General features: G+C 46.9%; 1 protein-coding gene across 1 annotated transcript in view; it reads left to right on the top strand.

Moving 5' to 3' along the window:
• Window positions 1-24,596, top strand: part of BFSP2 (beaded filament structural protein 2) — a 58,839-nt gene that overhangs the window by 15,806 nt on the left and 18,437 nt on the right. Inside the window, exons 2-4 of the mRNA XM_032869676.1 lie at window positions 15,755-15,837; window positions 21,519-21,675; window positions 22,719-22,880. Coding sequence (XP_032725567.1) covers window positions 15,755-15,837; window positions 21,519-21,675; window positions 22,719-22,880 — 402 coding nt within the window. The remainder of the gene's footprint in view (window positions 1-15,754; window positions 15,838-21,518; window positions 21,676-22,718; window positions 22,881-24,596) is intronic.

Below are 24,596 nucleotides of genomic sequence, written 5' to 3'. Positions count from 1 at the left end.
ACTCTGGAAGATAGTAGAGGTAAGTAGAATGCAAGCTTCAGGAAGGCAGGAATGAGCATCTCTCACTCCCCAGTCTTTCTCTGACACCCAGGACAGTGCCTGGCACACAACAGATACACAAGAAATATTGGCTACATCAACAAATGGTTGGACCCAGCAAAGTAATCAGTTAATAAAGGTAGCTGTATTAGTTTGCTGGGGCTACCAGAACAAAGCACCACAAACCGGGTGGATGAAACAGCAGAAATGTATTCTCTTCTGTTCTGGAAGCTGGAAGTTGGAAATGTAGGAATCAGCAGGGTTGGATCCTCCTGTGAGGGAGGTTCTGTTGTGAACATCTCTCCTACCTTCCAGTGGTGGCCGGCGTCCTTGGCATTCCCTGGCTTGTAGATGCATCACTCCTATCTCTGCCTTCACTTTCCCTTTGTGTCTGTGTCCAGATTTCCCTCTTACATGTCACACTGGCCTGGGGCCCATCCTCATGGGCTCCTCTTGACTTGGTGACATTTGCAAAGATCTTACTTCCAAATAAAGTCACATTCACAGGCACTGGGGATTAGGACTTCAACCTGTCTTTGGAGTGGTACCCAATTTAACCCATAAGAGTAGCTATAGGGATCCTTTTCATGTTATAGTCCCTATTTCCAACATTTTATCCTATTTCCTCAAATGTCATTTTAAACAGTTCCAGAATGACCAATATTTCTGTGCCTGCTTCATGTCACCCTCACTTCCTTGGCACTTGGCATCAGATCCCAGACCCTACTGAACCACATGGAGCTTGAGATTCAGAAAAGAAAGCCATGGTACAGACAGACTGAGAGAGTACTATCCATATAGTAGAAATAGAGTAAACGTCACTAAGTTGCTATGTGATCTTGGACAAGTTACCGCACCTCTCTGAACCTCAGCTTCCTCAACTGTTAAATGAAGAGATTGGGTCAAACTGCCGTCTCCCTGCAGACACAGGGAACAGGCCAGATTCCCTTCCCACTCTGGTGAGCACATGGTCATGTTACCCCTCCTTCAAGGACAGGAAGACACCAAGTACATCCTCCCCCTGTATCTGTCTTCACTTCTGACTGCTAGCTAGCTCAGTGCCCTGCAGCAACCCCTTTTGCTCTGAGGCTCCTCCTCTGTAAAATGAGAGGGTGGAATGCTCAAGTCTCCCAAGCCTCCAGCCATACACCTGTCTGTCACGGCTCATCATTAACTCTGAGCAGTGCAAAGCCTAAAGAGAAACAGCAGCCCACCACGGAGCCCCGTTCCCTCAGCCTTTGTGGCTCAGCTGACGGGCTGGCTGGGGCCAAGTACAGGCAGTACATGCTGGCCACCTACTTCATTTCCGAGGGTCAGGTAGTGTCCTATGCAGCACCGCTGGTGAACCAACAGTTTTATTAGCCTCCCCTCCCCCCAGGGCTCTCCAGCTGGTGGGGGAGCTCCTGGAGATGAGAGAGTCCCACATTGCTGCCTCTGACTGAGTTCTCTTGGCAAATAGCGTCACCTTCTAGCTGCCCTGAGTGCTAGCTTGCCTATCTAGTAACCCATGTTGCAAAATGTCATTTGTGTTAAGTTTTGGATGCCTATCACCATCCCTTTGCTGCCAACTCCACCCTGATCTGAAAGACCGGCCATGCAGTTCATGCTGCCCTGCAGTCTCTCTGTTTATGTCAGAATTTCCGTGATGGCTCCCAATTTCCTGAGGATTATAAATCAACCATAAAATTTCACTTTGCCCTGAGACTTCGCATATATTAGCCAGCAAATTTGTTCTTACCCTGCCCTGCTTCCTTTTATGATAGAGAAACCCACCCCCGCCTTTTCTCTGTTAGTTGCATTTTCTGCGGCTTTGGGTTTCAGGTCAGAGCCTGCGTTTGGAGTCAGGGGTCCTGAGTAACCCCGCCCAAGTCCCAGCTCACCAAATGCTTCTCCCAGGTCCCTAATCTCTCCCACCTGCTGCTTCCTTATCTTCAAAAAGAGGGAGATAATTATACCTGCCACCACGGCCCCAAACCTTTTGAAATTTAAGGAGAATAACGTGAGTGGAAAAAGGCTTTGTCAGTGTCGGATAAGGCTGCAGATCCTCAGTCCGTGGGTGTAATTAGTGTCACATGTAAGTGCAGAATCTTTAGTGATGCTGGCATGCATTGGCCCAGCCTCCCTCCTCCCCAGCGGTCCTGACAGTGTAATATTTGTCACAGTAGCTGCTGTGGGGCTGGCACAGAACTCAGTTTTATTATGTTCATTCATCAGGCATTGAAAGTGGGTCTGCTGTGTACCGGGAACTAGAAGAATTCAAATAGATCACGTCAAAATTCTCAGACTCCAGGACCTGAAGGTCTAAGGGGGATGATGAGTCATTAAATCCACACATTGTTGGGTGCCTGCTCTGTGCCAAGCACAATGCCAGGCATCTGATGGATGTCAACTGTACATTGAACAGGAAGGACTCAGGAAGCAGTTATAAAAGCAGCTTTGGTTTGGGGGCATCTGGGTGGCTCAGTCAGTTAAGTATCTGACTCTTGGTTTCAGCTCAGATCATGATCTCAGGGTCCTGAGATCGAGCCCTAAGTCGGGCTTCCTGCTCCGTAGGGAGTCTGCTTGTTTCCCCTTCTGCCCCCCCTCCCTCTCTCTCTCTGAAATAAATTTAAAATCTTAAAAAATAAAATAAAATAAAAACAAGAAATGGCTTTGGTTCAAGAGGGACCTCTTCCAAGGTCCCTTTTGATCTTTTCATCAAGAGGTAAATATTGTCTCCTACCCCTGGTTGATAACATGGAAGGTCTCATGACTTTTCTGATCACTTGTCAGTAACTAAAAACTCCATGCTCATTTTAAGTCCCAAAACACAGTCTGAAGCCAGTAAATAGGTGGTCTAGTCAGTATACTATTCAACACATCAACCCTCACCCTCATCCCCCCGTCCCCCAGGTTAGGCCCAGCGCCCAGCCCTTTCTTGCAGTTTTCCTACCCTCGTTTCCCACTGCTCTTTCAACCTGACCAAAGTGCAAGCAGGGGGAAAGGAGAGGGAAAGATGACTGGAGAGCTTTTCCTTGAGACATGCTGTTGTGAGGTGGCTTTGTAGTGTCTGGGTCTGGCTAAAATTTAAACAGAATTTTTCTCTTGTGGACCCTTTTCTGGGTTCTTGTAAGACTTCCCTACTGGACCCACTGCAAGGAGAAGCACCCCCGCTTCTGGTGCTGTCCCACCTCCAGCCAACCCTCATCCTTGCTGGCTGCCTGCCCTCTTGAGCAGGACCTCTCTCAAATGAGCTCAGGCTGCCATGCCCATCACAGGCTCCACCTCTATGCCTGGGATGGGTGCCCTTTCGGGGCCGATCGAGGAGGGCAGGGACCTCCCAGTGCAGTTACCATTGTGTTGTGACACATACATTTCTCCTAATCATCTTGCAGTCCTGGACAACAACTTTTCTTACCCCCAGTCTACAGACAGGGAGACTTGCAGAGCATCACAATCCCCAAGGAACAAAGACAGGGTCTGAAGCCCTGCCTCTCCAGTCACAGCCCGTGGTCTCCCCGTGAGTCCTTGCTCCTGCATTCTCAAGAGCAAAGGACCTGCCCCGAGGCCTGAGGTAAGCCTCCACACCTCTCTGGGCCTCAGATCTTCATCTTCCACGATCTCCAAGAGCACTTTTCATTCTAAGACTGTGAGATGAAATTGCTGAGTTGAGGTTTCCTGGAAGCAGATGGCAGAGAAATCTGCATAGGTCTCACTCCCCCAGCCTATGGCTTAGCTCTTCATATCTTGCTCCAATACCCTATGTCTCCTAAGAACAATAGTGCTGGCATTCTGCTCCCCCCATGTTAATCTTCAGTGGAGATGAACACAGCTGACATTTACTGAGCACCTACTATGTGCCAGAATTTGTTCTGAGGTTCTTGCACATCTTAATTCACTCAAACTCACAACAACCGTATGAGGCCACTGCTTCTATGACTCCTTTTTTGAAGACGAGGAAACTGAGGTACAGAGCAGTTAAATAACTCTTTCCAAGGTCACACAGCTAGGCAGTGGTAGAGACAAGACTTTCAACTTGGGCAGTCTAGTTCCAGAGCCTGTGTGCCCTGTTCTACCTGAGACAGACCAAAGTTTGAGGCAGCCACCCCAGAGGTCTTCTGGGATACAGGGCAGGAGGGAGAGAAGCCCCCTTGTCCCAACAGATTACCAAGAAGCAGAACCCAAGTGCAGTTTGTGGGAAGGGAAAAGCAGGGTGCCTGGGGGGCATACAAACATGTTTTTAAAAACCTCCAGCAACCACCCCTGAAATAGGAAAGAAGAGCTCCTAATTTAGGTTAAGCCTCAACAAGTCCCTAGTGAGAAGGCAAATTCCTCTAACTCTGGCCAGTGCCCAGGAAACAAATCTTGTCCAAAGGAAATCAGGAATAACCATTTCTGAGGGGCTCCCTTGGGGTAAATACAAAGTGCCACTGGGAAAGCTCCAGCGACTGTGACCGTTACCCCATGGCGAACCCACACCTGCGCAGATACCTGCGCACTGTTCTTAGTTCCTACGTCCTCACACCTCCTGTCCCACCCTGCCTATCCCGGACCTTAGTCCACAGCCAGTCCCACTCCATTGCCATCCCTGCAGGCCAAAGAGGCCTTTTCTGCTTCATCTACCCATCTCTGACTTGCCTTCTCCAGCCAGTCTTTCTCTCTGCACGTTAGGGACCTACCGCATAACATTTGCTGCGCTAGATTTCTTCTCCTGGTTGTTTTATGTTACCTCATTTTTTTCTTGATTATGAACTATTTCAAACATAAAAACGGGTGCTCAACATCCAGAATTGTCAATCTTAATGTTATTTGCTACAGACCTTTTATATTTAAACATGAAATCAAAGATTTAATGGAAACCTCATTTGTGCTCTGTCCTGATTCCGTTGCCATCCCCAGAGGCGATGACTGCTCTAACTTCAGCGTTTATCATTCCCGCCAATGTTGTTCCAGTTTTACTACATATGTATATAAACCCTTTGTGGGATTGTTTTGCATGATTTTAAACTTTATATTAAGTTGTATTATACTGTGTATTAGGGCTCTCCAGAGAAACAGAACCCATAGGATGTTTATATATAGAGAAAGAGATTTATTTTAAGGAATTGGCTCACAGGATAATGGAGGCTGGATGTTCCAGATTAAGGGGAGCCGTTTGGAGACCCAGGAAAGAACCAATGTCCCCATTCAAGTCCAAAGACAGACAAAGTCTTGATGACAGATTTCCTTCCCCCTCATGGGGTATTGGGCAGGGTGGGGGAGCACTCAGTCTTTGTTCTATTAAGGCTTTCAACTGGTTGAATGAGGCCACCCCACATTACAGAGTACAATCCACTCTACCCAGAGTCCACTGATTTATTTTTTTTTAAGATTTTATTTATTTGTCAGAGAGAGAGAGAGAACACAAGCAGGCAGAGTGGCAGGCAGAGGCAGAAAGAGAAGCAGGTTCCCACTGAGCAAGGAGCCCGATGTGGGACTCAATCCCAGGACCCTGGGATCAAGCCAGGCTAAAGGCAGCAGCTTAACTGACTGAGCCACCCAGGCATCCCCGAGTCTACTGATTTAAATATTAATCTCATCCAAAAACACTCTCACAGAAACATCTAGAATAATGTTTGACCATATCTGACCACTATAGCCAACTGACACATAAAATTCACTACCATATAGTATTTCCCTCTGCAACTTGCTTTCTTCACTTCTCATTTTGTTTTTGAGATTTATCATGGTGACCAAGATAACATTCCATTGTATATACACCATAGGTTATGAATTTTTTTCCATAAGTTACAATTTTTTTTGTTAATGGATGTGGGTTGCTTCCACTTGTCTCTGTCACAAACAGGAGAGGGCATAAACCTCATGCACACATGGGAGAGTTTCCCCAGGTCAGAGTTGGGCATCCTACTGTAAGCAGACCAGATTCAACCAGGTACCGCCTGATCTTATTGATAAAGTTTGACTGGAATGTAGTCACATCCATTCACATGCTAATCGTCTGTGACTGTTTTTATCCTACAAGGACAGTGTTGTTTAGTTGCAACAAAAATTGCGGGCCCACAAAGACTGCAATATCTCCTCTCTGGCCCTTCATAGAAAAAGTGACTGACCTTGCTCTTGACAAGTACTTAGGAACAGAATGGGCTGGGTCTGTCAGTGGCTCTTACATGGCATTGCCAAATTGCTCCCCAAAGTGGCTACCTGATTTATCCTCCTGGAACAATGTGTGAGACCTCCCTTCCTCCACACCCTCTTTTCCCAAAGGTTTGCTGGTCTGCTGCTTGTGAATCAGTGTCTCATTATTTCATATGTTTGGCTCTTTAAACATATATCGCTTATTCACTTAACAAACACCGATTAAGGGATTACTGTGTGGCTAGTACTACCAAGCTATAGCAGCCCCATTTCACAAGAGAAGAAATGGAGCCTCCTTATGTCAAACACATGCTTCAAGCACGGTGGTAAGGCTATACGGCTGCGCGGGGGATTGTGTAAAAGTGCCCTGAAAAGGACAGCACTGCGAGAACGAATCAGGCAGTTGACAGTATTCTGCAGGCCTGAGGATGCTCAGTTGGGACATAAAACAATTTGGCTATCTGCCCACAGCTTCTGCGAGTCAGGGTCACCTGTGTCATAATTCCTAGCAGAAAGGACCTATATTTCACACAGGCGTCAGTAAAGTAGGTTAGTAATTAAGCTGGTTTTGTGTCCTCACTTTGACCTGAGACAATAAAACACCTGTGATTATTAGAGAGCGCGTGAGTGCCTGAAAGAGAAACTCCATGACTGACACAGCAAGAAATCGAGATTTCTTATTTAAAGTCACCAAGATGGCCAACAAATACAGGAAAAGGAGAGTGGAGTGTGAGTGAGCTAAATCTTCATTTGTCGGCTGGGAAGTCAATAAATGATATCTGCAGCTGATAACTCAAGCAATCAAAAATTTGTAGAAATATGGGGCAAGCTCTGGACAAACAAAAAGCAGAAGATGCAGGGACTGGGGCTGTGAGACAAGCAGATGTGGGGTCGGGAACGATTTTCGGCCCCAGTCTTTCTTTTCATTCTTGTTTCATTTTGTGATCAAATGTATGCATTACTCTGATACCTTTTAAATTTAAAATGCAGAAGTTCAAAATAGAGCATGACTCCTGAAATATTTGTAGAGGAAGTGATATGTATGTAATCATCTCAGACAGGTGGGTGGGGGGCAGGAATAGAAGTTTTTAAATTTAGCCATGAGATTTCAGTTATGGAAGTGGGGAGAAAGGGAGCCATCGTTCTAGGGTCTCTCTACCTTTATATGTAGCTTTACCTCATTGAAATGTCCCATAATAAAAAGTGGGGTTTTGTTAAAAAGAAAAAGAGCGTGGGTTGCAGAGTCTGGCAGACACGGATGAAATTCAGTTGAGCACTATGGGCAAGTCACTTGAACTCTCTGGGTCTCGGCTTCTCATGTGTGGACTGAGCTTGCACCCACTCTGTATGGCCACTGGTGTTGGGCACAGGGGTTAAATGACGACCTGCTTGTGAAGGGCTGATCGTGGCATAAAGTGTAGGAAGTGCGGTAAAAGTGTTTGGGTTTGATTTGTTTGGTTACTTCTATTTGGGCTTTTATGAAGTTTGGCTCTAGATTTTGAGTTCTTCTCAGGCAAGCTCCACTTAGTTCCACACATCTGATTATGTCCTGCCTTACCTGTTTGTGTTCATTTGCATTCCTCAGCTAGCCCACTTCACCTACTGAGTTCACAAACATCTAGTGTCCGCATGCCAGGCACTGAGCTGGGTGCTGAGAAGGCAAGGAGAGGAGGCTTCCCCGGTCCCAGGGGACACAGTGGTGTCAATGGTGGGGAAAGAGAGAAAGTCCAGAATAAAATACAGCATGACAACTTGCAGTGATAGACATATGCCCACAGTGGATCTGGGGCATACATGGGATGCCCAATGCAGCCTGGGCTGGGTTTTGAAGGATGACTAAGAGTTTACTAAGCAAAGAAGGAAAGTAGGGCAGCCAGGTGGCATGGTTAGGCCATGACATACAGAAGCAGAAGCATGACTTATGGTTCTGAAAGCTGGAAAGGCCTGAATCTCTTCAGAAAAATAGTTCAGTTTGCAGCAGGAGAGTGAAGAAGAGATAAAGCCCGAATCGTGTGGGTTTCTTCAAGAGCACACTGTTGAATAAATGTGAGCTCAGATTTGCCTCTTACTAAGTCACTACAGTAAAAAAGGGAATGGGAGGTTGGAATGCATTTGCTCTAAATCTAGAAAAGAAAGAACAGGAGAGATTGATCAGGTGGCGGCCCAAACAGAGCCTCCAAGGGTCACTATATCTTGATGAGCCTAGCGCTCAAAACTAGATTTTGTATAAGAAGTCTGTAGAAGATTAGACCTTGGAGGGCTGGCTCATGGCAAAGAAACCTTTGTGATACATACACCCAGAAGGAGATAGGAATATACAGTGGTGGCTACTCTTTAGTGCCCAGCAGTGGTGCTGCTGTCCCAATCAGGCCCTCCTGTTTCCCAGGAGCTGGAGGCAGGATGCTAGGTAAGCTCAGAACTAGTCCTGGGGTGGGTAGAGAGGTTTTGGGGGAAGGTGAGGCCTAAGAAGGTTTGTCCTCATCAAGACAGAGGGCAACCCATAGGGAGCAGGGTGTTCCCGATCGCCCCCAAATGGTTCCTGACACCACTCACCCATTTGGCCCCTCACTCCATGCTCATCTGACCCCTTTGACAAAGACATTCTTCAGACAGTGCACAATTCAATGATGGGGTCATTTATCTGCAGTACAGACACAGAAATGTCCACCGTCCTGGCCTCCTGAAGAAAGACCCAACCTTAGCTGAATGTAGAAATGATCCAAGGAGGGAGGAAGAGAGTCAGCAAGGTGCCCCTGATCCTCCCTGGATCCTTAATGTCTGTGACTGCATTCAGGAGTCAACTATGCTCAAGATGGTTCAACCTCTCCATCCGGGCTTTAGGTCATGCTCCCTAACTCCACCTGCACCTGCGATCTGAACTCAGTGTGCTTAGGCTTTGTACTCTCCAACTCTGGGTAGCAACAATCAGGCAAAACCATCAGAGAGATGACTGGGACTCGGCCCAAGACTGAGCAGTGCAGCGGGGATGAACTGGGGCACGTCGGTGCAGAAGCTCGATGGCACTCTGACCTGGGAAGTGGGGAGAGGGAGGTGCTAGAGGTGATCTCAGGTTGGAACCAGGTAGGAACCTGGGTGTTCCTGAGAGTGGGAACCACGTTTTTCCTGCTTTGGTTCTCCACGGAGAGGCAGCACTAATCCTGGGCTCATTAATTCAACTGATACCTACTGTCCCGGGTCACTTAAGGAGAAAATAACAAGTCCCATGACCCAACCTGAGCAACTCTAGCATATGGAGGTCACATGAGGGAGAAAGACCAAGTGAGGGAGACCGAGAAAGCTTGGCTGTAAAGTAGAAGGAAGAGCAGGAGAGAGCTGCATCATACAGGCCAAGAGAGGAAAATCCATCTTCTGTGATGAGTGTGCCTCGTGGGTCAAGACGAGTGCAGAGGGGCATCTGTCCAGCTTGGTAACATGGTGATCTCCACCATCATGGTGAAGATGCAGTTTCAGTGGGGCGCTAAGGAGAGATAATGACTTCTTGTTCATTTATTACTAGAACAAGTTATGCTGAGCATTCATCCTAAACTTGAAAGTCAAATAAATGTGTAAAGGGTTTCCAGAGACTCTTATACCCTGCCACAGCGCCCGTCAAGTCTAATTTCCCAGGGGCCCAGTCTTGCCCACATCCTCCCCACACCTGCAGCTCTAGCTGCTGGGATGCCAATATCTTTAACTCCAAATAAAACATTAATTGTACCCTTGGGCCCAAATGATAACCCTTCTAAAAATGCTGCTTGTCCTCACCTTTTAAAACCATAGTAACGATCAAATTTCTCTCCTGCCCCCACTGGCATCATTTATTTTAATAACTACAGCCATAGCAAGGAAACAGCCATAGGAAGGGATACAATCCTCATCATCATAGTACCAGTGACCAGAGCTTTTCTCAAATGACAATGGCCAGGAAAAAAACACACACACACACACACAAAAGAAAAAACAAAAACCAAGCTACTAGATGGAAGTCTTCATTCAGCTGCCTGAGGGGGGCAGGAATGGTGCCAGACTGCACACACCCATCAGGTCCATTGGATCATCACCTGCCAGGTGCTCTGCTCTGAGGCACACAGCAGTGATGACAATGGCCGCCGTGCAAGGAATACCTAGTTGGTGCCAGGCAGCTGGCCCAGTGCTTTACCTGCAGGGGCTCCTTTCCTCCTTGGAGCCTCCCTAGCAGGTAGGAAGCAGTATTATCTTCATTTTAGGGATGAGGGGACCGAATCTTAGAATTATCCAAGTAACTGGCCTAAGCCGGTGAGTGGAGGAGCTGGGTTCATGAATGAGATCATTGTCTACTCCGTGTGGGATGCAGGTTGGGGTGTGACTCCGATGCAGAAATGATCCAAGGAGGGAGGAAGAGAGTCAGCAAGGGCACCATGCACCCAGGATCTGGAGCTAAAAACTTAGAAGTCACCCTTAATTCTTTTCTTTCCCTCTTTCCACAACTGTTGTCACCAAAATCCATCTGTTCCATCAGCAAAGTAAGTCTTAAACCTGTCTGCTTCTCTTTGTGGCCCCTATAACCGCCCTAGTCAAAGCTGCCATCATCTCCCTGGGGCTTTTGCAGAGCTTCTTAGCTGGGCCCTGGGCACAGTCCCCTGTGCCCAACAATCTCCCCTTCCTTGAGGACTCCAGGGCCCCACCTACTGTGCAGATTACACCTGCTCACCTGCCCTGCTTACAGCCTTTCAGGGGCTTCCCAGCAAATCCCGCCTCCCTTCCCTTGCTCAAGAGGCCCTGCTCCTGGATCTTGCCTCTGCCTGGCTTTCTAACTATGTCCCCTGCAGTAACTGCTGACTCCCCTACAACCAGCAGAGAGCCTGGCATAGAGGAAACAAAGTGCCGATGAAATGAAGGCAAGAATGAGTGAGCAGATAAATGAAAAAGCTTTGCAGAGGAAGGCGTGTTTGAGATGAGCGTTACATGAAAGCAGGGTAGGGTTTCTCAGGCAGCAAGGCCCAGGAGTGTGAGGTGGCAAAGCGAGGGCTTCTACGTATGGGCAAGGACACAGGCAAGGACGCGGAGGAATGCCGGGAGCAGCCTGAGAGGCGGCCTGGGCAGGACCAGCGGCAAGTCGGTTTTGCAAGCCAAGCGTGCGCTGCGAGCCCCCGGAAAGCTTTTCAACACGGATGGTCGGGGCCCACCCCGGAGACTCGGATCCTGACATCTGAGGTAGATGTCTGAGAGTTTGCCTTCCTCACGGGCTTCAAGTGGTGCTGGTGCTGCCGCTCTAGGGACCGCACTTGGAGAACAGCTGGTGTAAAGTGCTCCGAGGAATCCTCCACCTGGAGGCGAGAGCAAGACAGTTGCTGGGAGGTAACTTAAGGCAGAGGCAGCCGCACACTGAGCCAAGAGCAGTTCAAGCTAACACCAGCCAGCGGTGAACCCACCCTCGCCGCTGCCTGTACCATCCCTTTCCAGACCAAGCCCATGCCGACCTTGGCTTCTGGCCATCCCTCCCCATGGCACTCAGCCTTGCTCTTCTCCTCCATTGAATTATATCCTCTGAAGGGTCTTTTGTTTCCTCCAGCAAAACTTACAAATCCTGAGTCCTACACCCCCAGACTACCTAATCTCACATTCCAGTTCCCAATGAGGTTGCTGTAACCAACAGGAGACCTGGTGTTAAGTCATGTTGCACAGAGGAAAGAGTTGTCATGTGCTGAGCGGAGGAGTTGGCTCTGTTTGGACAGAGGAGAGAGAGGAAAAGGAGAGGTCACCACTCCTGGCCTTCCTGGCACGCCACACTCTTCAAGTTCACCCTGCAGTGCAACTCTGACATTGGTCCATACCCTCTTCCGGTGAGAAAACAGGGCAGGAGCAGTTCCAGGGTTATGAGCAAGGGTGCTCGTACTCACAGCATCAACCTAGTGACTGTACATGTTCATATTTGGTATTCATCCTGCCTTTGCTCCTGGAGAGAGAAGATGCTCAGAGAGGTGGGGTTAATTTGCATCTGCTTCAACCATTAAAGAGGACCAGGTAGCTAATGTGCAGGTCCCGCAGTTTTAAATGCAGATGGCATTTCTGCAGGCCTGACACAGAGCACTCAGCCACCGACATTCTCCAGGCCTTCAGAGTTGGGCCCACAGTCTGCTCAGCACTGCTCCACTTACGGGGCTCGGCAAGGAAAGCTCAGGAGATCAGCGCAGGAGATGGTTTGGATTGGTTTGATTTGGCAAGCTTCCTCGTGCAGGTGGGAGAGATAGCTCTTTATCTCCGTGATGCAGCCCAAAGAAGAACCAGGAGTCCCGGCTGTCCTATTATGGGAAAAAGAGAACAATCCTCCCCCATGAGTCTCTCTCTTGATTCTGATGAGCCTTTTATTTTCCAAGGCTGGTGACCAAAATATGCACGCTGCAGAGTCACAGTGACCTGGTGGTGTGTTCTGGCTCTGCCACTCTCCGTCTGGGTGATGTGGGGCAATTTTAGGCACCATCATCTGTACACTAGGTGTGCTGGTGTCAGGGTTAGAGATCATGAGCATGTTATGAATTTATGAGTGCTGAGTGTTTAGCTTCATGTCAGGCACAGTCACTGAGCTGCTGTGTAATAAGCAGCCTTCCATGAACAGAAGGCTCTGGCTTCTAACACTGGCCAATCTCCCTGATGTAAATCCTCTCACAGTGGCCGATAGTGAGCTCCCACTATGCTATCCCTCCCGAGTGCAGACTTGGGAGGAGATGCACGGGGATGTACCATTACACAGGGTTTCCAGGGCACAGATTCAACAGAAGTCAATAACCTCCAGAGCAGGGCTGACAGTCAAACAGAGCAAAGCAGTTATATATTTAGGACATTTCATTTTGAGTATTAACTGGGTTTTCATAGAATTTATGTAATTGTAAGTTCACGTAATTGCAACTTTCACAATGGCTGTGTTTAACCACTGGCTCCCAAAACTCCTGGAATCTTTACCAGTCTGCCCCGGCAAGCCAGGACAAGCCACCCCAGCACGTGGGCTGGGCACATCTGTATGTGGTCAGGACATTCCCTGCCCTCCGAAGTTCCTGTCCTCAGCCCTAGAGAGGATTTCATGAAGCTTTCCCAGGTGGAGACACAGAGCCTCCTCCGTGGCCAGCTCTCCATGCTTTACTTTTGACCTTGGCCACCATCCTGGTCCTGGGCCTATGCTAAACCTCAGCCAAGGTCCCAACCCTCGTCCTGCCGCCTCACTGCCCTTTCTACAGTAGAGGAGGCAGAGCTCCCCTCCCTCCCCCTGCTAAGCCGAGGTACCTGCAGGAGAACAGTGAAGGGGCTCTCTGGCTGACTCGGAGGCTAGCAGGTTATTTTAAGATCCTTCTGTGAAGAAGATGAGGAAGCAGGGCCAGCCACTGGGCTTTGGCAAGTGAGGACCTATAATTAGCCTCGGCTTGAGGCTTGAATAAGCCCCTGGTTGTTACCAAACATCAGCTAGAGCAGGAAGGCCTCCAGCTTCCCTGAGACAAGTGCTGCACAAGCTTCCCAGGACAGACATTTGGACAGAACTACCCTCTCTGCTGGACAGTGTCCAGTTTACCCCAGAAAGTGCTCCTGCCCTCAACCCCAAGTGAGAAGGAGGAGGGAGGACACAGAGCAGCCAGCCCCTCGCTGCGGCGCGTCTTCAAGCCAGGGGCACTTCCTACCTGACTCCTTCCCGGATTGCTCCCTGCAGCCTCTTCTTCATCAAGAGTTTGCAATCAAGAGGGAAATGTTACAAATTAACGCACAGGCTACTGTTGTAGCTGGGCAAAGCTAAGGCTGAAAGGAAGTACAATAGATCCAAATGCTGGCCGTGCTTATTCTGGAAGACAGGATTTGGGGTGATTGCATTTTCAGCCATCTCTCTGCCTTCCCAGAATTGTATGACTCCAAATATGTATATCCAACCTATGCTCTGGAGTGTTGCTTGGTTTTCACTTTTTCTGCCCATCCGCCTGGATCCCACATTTAAAAAGCAGAAACCTGTCACAGACAAAATTAAGCTGTACCAAAGGGAAGAATTCTAAGAATTTAAGCTTCAGGGTCCCTTATTCGTGCACACCCCTTTGTATTAGTCTTTTTTTTTTTTTCTTTTTCTTAAAGTCAGTCTCCCAAATTGCATAAGCCCCAGGCCCCACATAAGTGGCCACCCATTCCCCCCCACCCCCGCACTGGCCCCATTGTCTAGAGTGTTAGTAAAGCCTTCTTCTCTACAGCAGTCATGTTCCAGCCCACAGTCTAGATAACCTGCTGTGATTTGGTGTCCTGCACTAGAGTGAGTCATTTGCCATGGGCATCACTGTGAGAAATCGAGCAGGGTGATTGCCCTTGGCTTCGAATTTGTCATCTGAAAAATGGCCTAAGCATCCCAGGGGGTTGGAGACCACCCCGGGGGCCCAGAGACCTTTGAAATTCTTCAAGCTACCCAGTCCTAAACCTGCTCAACTGTTAACCCTACCTCACCCTTTCCTTCCCAGGAAAGCCACTATAAAGGCTTTTGCCCACGTTTTCCCCTCATCTTTAAGCTACTAACCCTGGTACTTCCTCCTCTGGACCTGCGTGGTGGAGCTGCCCTACCCCTTGGGAACTGTAACAGCTTTTCAATGTCAGTCATCTCCTGATCTGTTGGCCTCACCATACCCAAATAAAAACAAAATCTTGGGTACATTCTGCAGGGTTTGGGAGCTGGTTTTGAAAAACCACTTTTCACGGCTCCATGAAACCCCCAAATCGTATGCACAGTGTTGATGTTCATATGTATGTTTTAAGGGTGGATGAAATTCTAGAGCCAACTTGTACAATATATTGGCAACTGGCCACAGGTGGATATTCAAATTTAAATTAAATTTAAATAAGGGCACCTGGCTGGCTCAGTGGGTTAAGCACCAGACTCTTGATTTCAGCTCAGGTCATGATCTCAGGGTCGTGAGATCAAGCCCCAAGTCAGGCTCTATGCTGAACATGAAGCCTGCTTAAGATTCTCTCTCCCTCTCTCCCTCTGCCCCTCCTCTCCCCAGATCATGCGCACTCTTTCCTGCCCCCCCGCAAAAAAATCTGTTAAAAATAATGATAAATTACATTTAAATAAAATTAAATTTTCAGTTCCTCAGTCATCTTTGCCACATGTTGAGTGTTCAGTAGCCATGTGTGGCCACCATGATGGATGGTGGAGACATAGAAGAGTTCTATCATCACAGAAAGTTCTATTGGGCAGCAATGAACTAGAGACTTCATCAGCTTTTCAAGGGTATCCATGACCAGAAAATGTGAAAAGCCACTAAGTCAAACCAGGGAATCTTCATTTAAGGAGCCTGAAACTTCCCTGGGAGTTGAATGTTCAGCATTATGACAGAGGCTATGAACAAGTCTGCCTTTGAGTAATATTTTAGCTCCAAAAATCCAACTCTAAAGGCTCTTAAAAGGCATCCAGATTTTATGTTTTCTGGTTTATCTGCTCTCCGCCTTTTTGGAGAGAGACACTTGGATTCTAAAAATATTTGCTATGAGAAAGGTGCTCTAAGTTCCCCCCAGAACCTCTGTGTCCAGTGCTAGTCACAGTGGGAAGGGAGGGAAGACGGTCCAGTGACCTTGTCTCCTCTGATGTGTGTGATCTTTCTAGGTGGGTGAGGCAGTCCTGGAAAATGCCCAGCTCATGCTTCAGACAGAGAATATCCAGGCGGGTGCGGACGACTTTAAAGAGAGGTAACATTTGCCACAGAGGGGACAGTCCCTCTGCTCCTCCAGACTCCAGGAGAAGTTGCACGATGCTGTTCTGGGGTCTGCAGCATTCACTGCCTGCAGCACAGGAGGCTGGAGTGAGATCAAAGAGGTCCTGGGAGAATCCGGAGCAAAGATCTTCAGGCTCAAACCCTCCTTATAGACACAAACCAGGTCCCAAGGGCTCAGATATGTTGCCCAACGTCTCCTGGCTCAGAGTGGAGTTCTCAAATTGTAGCATGCTTCAGGACCCCTGGGAGCTCTTACAGAAGACACAAATTGCTGTGCCCCACCTTCTGAGTTTTTGATTCAGTAATCTGGGGTGGGGCCCCAAATTTACATTTCTAACAAGTTCTCCGTGATGCTGATCCTGCTGCCCTGGGAGCGCCCTTGAACAGCTGTTGGTTTTGAGCAACGTTTCTCAGTTGCAGCCCGTGTTGTAATTACCAGGCTTTGTCACAATGCCAACAGGCAAGCCGCACAGACTGACTAAACCACAGTCCCCGGGGGTGGGGGCCGGGCCTCAGTATGTTTAACTCCCCAGCCTTGAAAAACACCTCTTTGAAGTGTATCCCAAAATATGGCATATATAACACTGATGAACATCATTTTAAGTGATATAAGGATAAACATTTTATTTTTAATAGTTATGTATTTTTAGAGTTACCTTCTATTTATGACTCATGAAACTGTCTTTCCACTACAGCACTACAATTTGTAGTGGCAATTTAAAATGTATTGACTATAAAGAGCTTTTCAAGTTTACTGATTTAACATTTACTTTTTAAGTAGATGAATTTAAGGAACCATGTAAAGTAAATAAGGAAGGAGAGAGATGCATTTAGGGCAAAATCACGATGGCACGTGAGGTTTGGGAAATGCTGTTTGTTTCTCATGGAGAAACAAAATGAAAAAGATCTTTCATTAATGAAAACGGCGATTTTGAGAATATGCTCTGAGGAAGGTGTTCTGGATGTTGGGTAATTGGATGGGTGATGGCATAGTTATTTAGGGAACATTTCCCTAAACTGGTAAAGACAAAGAAGAAAGGCATGTAGCTGGGAGTCTCTAGTGAAGACCATGACCCATCCCACTGCCGTGCTTATCTTAGAATAAGAGGAGCGCTGTGATGAAAAGGAAAATCTCTACCATCTCCTCAGACCCAGGGTCCTTTCCTTTTTCTAAGACCAAGCTTCTCCATCTGCTAAAACGATCTCCCCTAGCAGCCACTCGGGAGTCAAGAGGACTCTCAGTTACCTGGGGTTGCTGTCTCAGACAACACTGTGTTCACCAAGGTCAAAGGAGCACAAAACAGTGAAGCCAACATCCATCCACCGACAGCTTCCTGCATACCTAAAGATAGAAGCCAATAGACATGAAGCCATTTGTACTAAATTTAAGATAGAACTTAATTAACTGTGAAGTTCAGGTAGGATCTGACTGAAATTTCTTTTGCTCATTCATTTATTCATTATGCGTTGATGCCTTCATCCAGCCATTCAAAAGAGTATCAGGGGCTGGGTCTGTTTTGTCCCCGTTGTATTACCAGTGCCTACCACTGTGCCACACACAAGATAGATGACCACAAATCATTGTTGAATTAGTAAATGGATGAATGGATTCAACAAGTGTTTGAATATCTGCCAGGCCCCTGGCCAAGTCCTGGGAATGAAGTGAATGGGACCTCCAGGAGCTCACGGTTTAGTGTCAAAGATGGAGGAGGGAACAGACAGTAGCATCACAGAGTGGTTGTGCCATCACTGAGATGAGAGCACAGGTGAAATGGCGACACTCAGTCTGGTCAGGGAGGGTTGACAACAGAGGTGTCACCTGATTTGGGCCCTAAACTGGTAGAGGAGTTGACCAGGCCAATGAAGGAAGCATGACTTTCCAGGAAGGGCAGCAGTATGTGCTAAGGCAGAAGGGCATGAGAAAGGAGGTGCATCAGTGGCCACCAAGTAGCTCATTATAACCAGGGCATGTGGAGGGAAGGAAGGAGGGACAGCTAATGAGGCTTGAAAACCAGGGAGAGACCAAATCCCAGAAGACCATGTCAGCCATACTGAAGAATTCAGAGATGACCTGAGAGAAGACCCATAGAAGGGGTCTGAGCAATGGTTCATCATGACTAGATTTCAGCTTTAAAGGGAAATTTGTGTTGGTAGAGAGGAGAGGTGGAGCAAATGAGCCAGAAGCAATGGGAGCAAACAGACTGGACGGATGGCAGGGCAGGGCCTGTACTGGGAGCCAAGGTTGAAAAGGAAGGCAAGATCAGATTACTAAGGGACCAGAGGAGGACACTTATGTCTCTCAACAGATGGTGACCCAGTATGGTTAAAGATGGTCCCTCTGGGGGCAAAACTGTAGGTCGGTTGTAGGAAGACAATCAGAGGCTGTTATAGGTCAAGGTTTGCCTGGGGTGGTGGCCATGAGCAGACTTGAGAGTTGGGTCAAGGAAATTAGTGGCAGGGCTTGACATATGCTGCCCGGAAATACAAAACAGGGCGCCTGGGTGGCTCAGTTGGTTAAAGCCTCTGCTTTCAACTCAGGTCATGATCCCAGGATCCTGGGATCGAGTCCCGAATTGGGCTCTCTGCTTGGCAGGGAGCCTGCTTCCCCCTCTCTCTCTGCCTGTATCTCTGCCTACTTGTGATCTCTGTCTGTCAAATAAATAAATAAAATCTTAAAAAAAAAAAAGAAAGAAATACAAAACAAAGGTAAATTTCGGGTTTTGAACTTGGGTAATTTAGAAGATTTGCTATTCTATTGACTAAAGTAGAAAATTGTGAAAAGAAAACTAGTCTAAAATTCAGGTATGGATAATGAGTTTGGCTTTGATCAAGCTGAGTTGAGCTAACGGTTGAACAACCATGCAGGAACTGTGGTATGCCACTGAAGATTTTGGGCCAGAGGGGCCTGCAGGTCAAGACGGAAAGTTCTGGGTATCACGAGCAAAGAGATTCTATTTGGAGACTTCGAAATGGAGGGTAAAGGAGAAAAAGATAACAAGAGAAAGCTAAAAGCTTAACAGCAGCCTTGGGGGATATCACAGAGATGTGTCAAATGCTTAGAGGACTTTCAAAAAATGGTCTATAGGACACCTAAGATATCCCATAATGCTGAATGGAGCCCACCCTGGACAGAGCTAGGCTCCCTGGAGAGAGAAGCAAAACAGGACTTCAGAGGCACAGGGGAACTCTTGCAGCCTGGGTCAGCAGGGACCAATCCCAGTGATACAGGTGGATTTTCATTCCAGCTGGAAGTACAAGACTTGATTCCAAAAGGACTGAATGTTAACAAAAATACAGTCCTTCATGAAGAATACATTTGGGTAGAAAATCAATCCTACATATAGAGTACATAAAAATGATTTCAAAAACCAGCTCTTTGGGGGGATTCAAATGTACAGGTCCAACTCTGAGGTAAGTCTCTAGTGGTATGCCACAGGGCTCTGTCCTTAGCTCCTTCATTTACTATTTTTAACTGTAAGGTGTATGAAAGCTGCCTTGGCATGAAAGGGCAAAATGGCAGAAGATACAAAGCCAGGAGGGCTGGTAAGGACAAGAATAGGAGTAGAGATAGAATAGAATAGAATAGAATAGAAGAATAGAGTGAGGAATCAAAATGATCCTAACACATTGGAACAATAGACCAATGAAACTGAAAGAGATATATATGAACTCCTACTTTGGGGGCCAAATACCAGGTACGTCCAGAAAGAACAGGGTAATTGGACTTGCAAAAAATGCTCAGGGACTCTAGTTGACAGGACACCCAATATTAGCAGCAAATATAGCTGGTCAAAATCAAATGAACAAATATGCAAGCAAAGAAAAACCCACAAAGCAAACCTTAGGGCCCATGATGAATAGAATTAGAGAGTTTAAACAAAGGAGCAGACAGTCCCCTGGGAGTCTGAACTGATCAGGCAACATCTGGAGTTTTGCATTCCAGTCTCTGTATCATATTTTGAGAAAGATGTGGATCAGTTAGAGCATGTCTAATCATTCCCACATATATCTGAAGCCTGAAGGTAGATGCTTAGAATACAAAGATGGGAAGGTCATAGTCCCTGCCACTGATGATGAGGGATATGGAAACCAATTTATATGAAGAATGGAGGAACTAGGAATGTTTAACCTGAAGAACAAAAGGCTTGGAGAAAGGAATGAGGGGAAAAGAGAGTGATATAAGAGACTAGACTCTCAATATTTAGAGGACTGCCAGAAGGAAGGATCGAACTGACTTCAGATGCTCCAGAGAGTGGAATTCAGACTCTTTCAGGAATGAAGACTTAAGCTCTTGAAGGATGAAATTTCCATAATTAGAGCTGTCCTAAAATGGAGTGGTAGTGACGATACGTGATGAGTTCCCTGTCACTGGAAGTAGTCAAGTCGAGGCTACAAAATCACCCATCAAAGAGTGCTATAGAGGGACGCCTGGGTGGCTCAGTTGGTTGAATGACTGACCCCTGATTTCGGCTCAGGTCATTATTGCAGAGTCCTGGGATAGAGCCCCAGATCAGGCTCCCATGATCTGCGGGGAGTCTACTGGAGATTCCCTCTTCTTCTTCTCTCTCTGTCCCTCCCCCTGCTCCTGCACTCTGGCTTGCACTCTTTCAAGCACCCTCTTTCTCAAAATAAATAAATAAATAAATAACATTTTTTTAAAGAGTGCTATCAAGGGATTGTCACTGGGTAAGACTTTGAACAGTTGAATCCTAAATTCCCTTAAAACTCTAAAATCCTAAGATGCTTTCTTCAGTGAATGATGTGAGATTTCTCTGTTCTGTGGATGGATGAAGCTAAGGTGTGAAGTGTGGCTGAGGCGTGCAGCTGGTGGAAGGCCATAGAAGGAAAGGAGTAACACTGAGAGAAATTGGCAAAGATGTTGGGCGGTTTATAAAAAGAAGGCTCTGTGCAAACCAGAGATGGAAAGAACTCAGGGGGGCAGTTTCAGATTTGTGTCGATGTGTGTGCTTGTGTGTGTTATTGTATAGGCTGCAAGTTTTTAAAACCCTGAATATTTCACATATAAATCCAGGTTTCCCATTGTCCTTGAAGAGGACTGGCACAGCCCTTCCCAGGCAGAGGTAACGGAAGGAGCACAGCACCAGGTCCCCTTGCATGAAGAATGAGGGACGCTGTGGGCTTCAATCCCTATCTCTCCCTGCTTCCCAGACCCGACCGTCGTCCCTCATCTATATTCCCCACTTGGCCCCTAAAAGCATTTGGATTTGCAGCCAGTTTTAAAATTTCACATGGGCTTTTTGGAGACAGAAACCATGCTTTCCATTTGGGGATTGCTAGTGCGTAGTCTGGTGCTTAGCAGATTCTTAGTAATGCAGTAATGTTTGGTAAAGGATCCTCAGGTGGGGTACCCGGATCTCAGCTCCTGGAGAAGGTTTCGCTGGAGTTCTATGCTTCCAGCGCCCCATTAGCCTGACAGCCTGTAAAGCTAGGTTATCAGAAGTTGGCTGCCTGTCGCTTTCATTTTAATAAATCAACATGTAACACTTGCAGTAACAGTGCCCTCCAAGCCGTTGGAACAGTGACTTCTAACATTCATTTGTCTATCACATAATTGGCTTGTCGGTAACATCTGTAACCTGGTTATTTCCCCTTCTGAGTTGCCCACCTATGCTGATTAAGCTCCTTGATCTGCAGATATGAAAATGAGCAGCCATTTCGAAAGGCAGCGGAAGAGGAAATTAACTCGCTGTATAAAGTCATTGATGAAGCCAATTTGACAAAAATGGATCTGGAGAGTCAAATAGAAAACCTGAAAGAAGAACTTGGCTTTCTGTCCAGGAGCTACGAAGAGGTAGGTGGGGGCCGGGGCGACACTGGCTTGGCTGCAGCCCAGAGGCACGCAGGGGTCTGGTGAGCTTGCAGTCAGTGACAGTAGCTGCTGTCGGCCTCTCCGCCTCACTTGCCCAGGGCTGTGGGCAAAACACAAGTAAAATGCTTCCGAATCCTTGTAGTGGGTAAGGTGATGCTGGGAGTCTCCAATTCAGATGGCTTCAGACCCAGGCTGGAACACAAATGAAGGAGAGGCAGGTCCACGCTGGAGGGTGAGGGAGCTGTGTCGAGCCAGAGAAGGCATCCTCTAACTCAAGGCCTTGTACTCTGGGGCCTTTTTTGTTGGTTGGTTGGTTGGTTGGTTGGTTTTAACGCTGCATGGAACAAACAAAATAACTTTGATGGTAGATCCAGGCTGTGGTTTGCACACACTCGTTAATGAAATTAGGTCAGCTCATGGAGTGACAGAACTCAACGGGACAATGCGACCTCCCAATCATGATTTGGTCCAGCTGCCTGCAGAACGGCCCCAACTCTGTTCCACCTCACACATGTCACTGTCTGAGTAGACATCGAATGTGCTTTTAGCTGAAAAAGTCAAAACCCACTTAACTGTGCTTACTTGAGAAGTTCCTTCCTTTGTCTGACCTTAGGCTGACCAGGAGCCCTAAGTCCACGTCCCCATGCTCCTAGCTCAGTCGTTTGCCACCCTTTAGTGACCTCTAAATCTCTCCCAGCCTACTCTGACTTAGCAAAATTCATAGATTTCATCTTGCTGTTGTTGCTTCCTCTGAATTATTTTGCTATTTATGCATTTGGTATTTGCTTTAAGTGGGCCCCGGCTTGCAAACACCAGCCTAAGAAATGCCTCCTGCTTACAAAAGTCCATGGCATGCATGCTGGCAAGAGGTCAGGGATTTTGCCAGACTCTGGGAAGCCCCATGTTTGGCAGGAGCAGAATGAGAAGCACCAGGGTGCCCACAGACCTGGGCTTTTGCTGGCAAAAATTCTGTGTGCTCTCCTTGTCCTCTGGAACTCACCTGGAGTGTATATTGTCTTTTGCAGGATGTGAAAGTGCTGTACAAACAGTTGGCAGGGTCTGAGCTGGAACAAATGGGTGTTCCCATCGGCACTGGTCTGGACGACATCCTCGAGACCATCAGGATCCACTGGGAGAAAGATGTCGAAAAGAACCGGGCGGAAGCAGGAGCCTTGCTCCAAGCCAAGGTGAGGCAGGACCTTTTCCCTGCGCAGAAGGAGGCCAAGCAAAGGTGAAAGGCAGTCAACATAGGAAAGAAGAAATGCAACAGTTTCAATCTCATTAGACATAAGATAAATACAATTTAAAATAATAACATTTTGTTTCCCTGTCTAAAGCCATAACATGTTTAAAATGGTAATACTTGATGCAATGGGGACAAGTGCATGATGAAGTAGGTTCTTCCCCATATTACTGAGGAGAGTAAACTAATATGACATGTTGGAGTAAGGAAATTGATGATATGCATCGAGAATCTTGAAATGCTCCTGCCTACCAGTTGAATAATCTAGACACTGTCCTAAAGAAATAATTGAAAATGTAAAGTTTATATCTAAATGTATTCACTGAAACATTCATTATACGAATGAAAAAAATTGGGAGAAAAGCACATGAATGTTTAATAATAAGAGTGAGGCTAAGCTACAACCTTTCCAGACAATGAAATACCAGGTAATTATTAGAAATATTTATGAAGCATTTATAACAACATGGGAAATGCTCACATAATAAGGTCGAATGGGGGAAAATAAGAGAGTACAGAAGTGTATATACCAGGAACCAATAAACTTTGTCAAGCACCAAAAGATAAATATGCGACTTCCTGGGTCTGACAGTCTACTACAACAACTTGAAAGACAAAAGGTAACACATGAGCATGACCGTGTTGCAATAAACTTTATTTATAGAAACAAGAGGTAGGCTGGATTTGCCTGCAGGCTGCAGTTGGCCAACCCCTGATAGACACAGTAGAAAGCATTCAAACAAAGAAATGAGGCATCAAGCAAAAATTCAAAAGAAAACACTAAAATGTATTGGTGTTAGCAGTGGTTGTCTTTGAGGGAGGGACCTATTTGACATGTTGAGAGGTTTCTTCTTTCTTGCTTTTGAGTATAGTATTTTTTCAAGTGTTTTTTAAGCAGTATGAGATATTCATGGAGGGAAACATCTCTTTATTAAGCCTCATAAATAATAAAGGAATTAACCAGAACACAGAATGCACAGGGTTTGTTCTTCCCTTCTCCATCTCCCACCCCTGTGTGACTTGGGGATTCTGAGGCACAGGACCAGAAGAACAGAAGAGGAAGGAAAGTGTAGAGAAAGTATGAAAAATAAAATAGCTTATATTTTTGAGAGAAGGCATGCGGGCAGCTTCTATGCTCTGGGTTACTGTTCGGTGGGTCTCAAGCCCATCTGCACAGCAGAATTATTCCAGAACATTGTCAAGAATGCTCATGCCCAGGCCAAAACTCTCTGGATGATTCTAATATACAGCCAGGTTTGAGAGCCACCAGAGTTTATAAAAGCTACCAGAAAAAAACGCAAGGAAGACCTTTTCTGTTCTTTGTCCTCCCATGTCCCTTCAGCCCCTGCCCCCTCAGTATCAACAGGAACCTTCCCAGCAGGGTCTTCACCAATTCTGGACCCCTCAATGTTCTCCAGCCTCAAAAACATCTTAATGTTGTACCCAAGTTTTTGCATCTGAGAGACCACCAAGGAGCCAAGCTCCGATGCAATCGCATGAGGGTTTATTTGACAAGCTTAAGCCTGGGCCCAAGTATACCCGACACATCGGAGTAGGGACTTGGACCCCAAGCCAGATTACAGTCAGAGTTTTTAAAAGCAGAGTAGGGGTGGACTCGGCGGTGGGTGAGGACAAAGGGGGTGTTCAGAAGGGCTATCAG

The sequence above is a fragment of the Lontra canadensis genome, unplaced genomic scaffold (assembly GCF_010015895.1).
Source record: "Lontra canadensis isolate GAN:19392208 unplaced genomic scaffold, GSC_riverotter_1.0 scaffold38, whole genome shotgun sequence".
NCBI classification, from domain to species: Eukaryota; Metazoa; Chordata; class Mammalia; order Carnivora; family Mustelidae; genus Lontra; species Lontra canadensis.
This window is presented reverse-complemented; position numbering and strand designations above follow the sequence as displayed.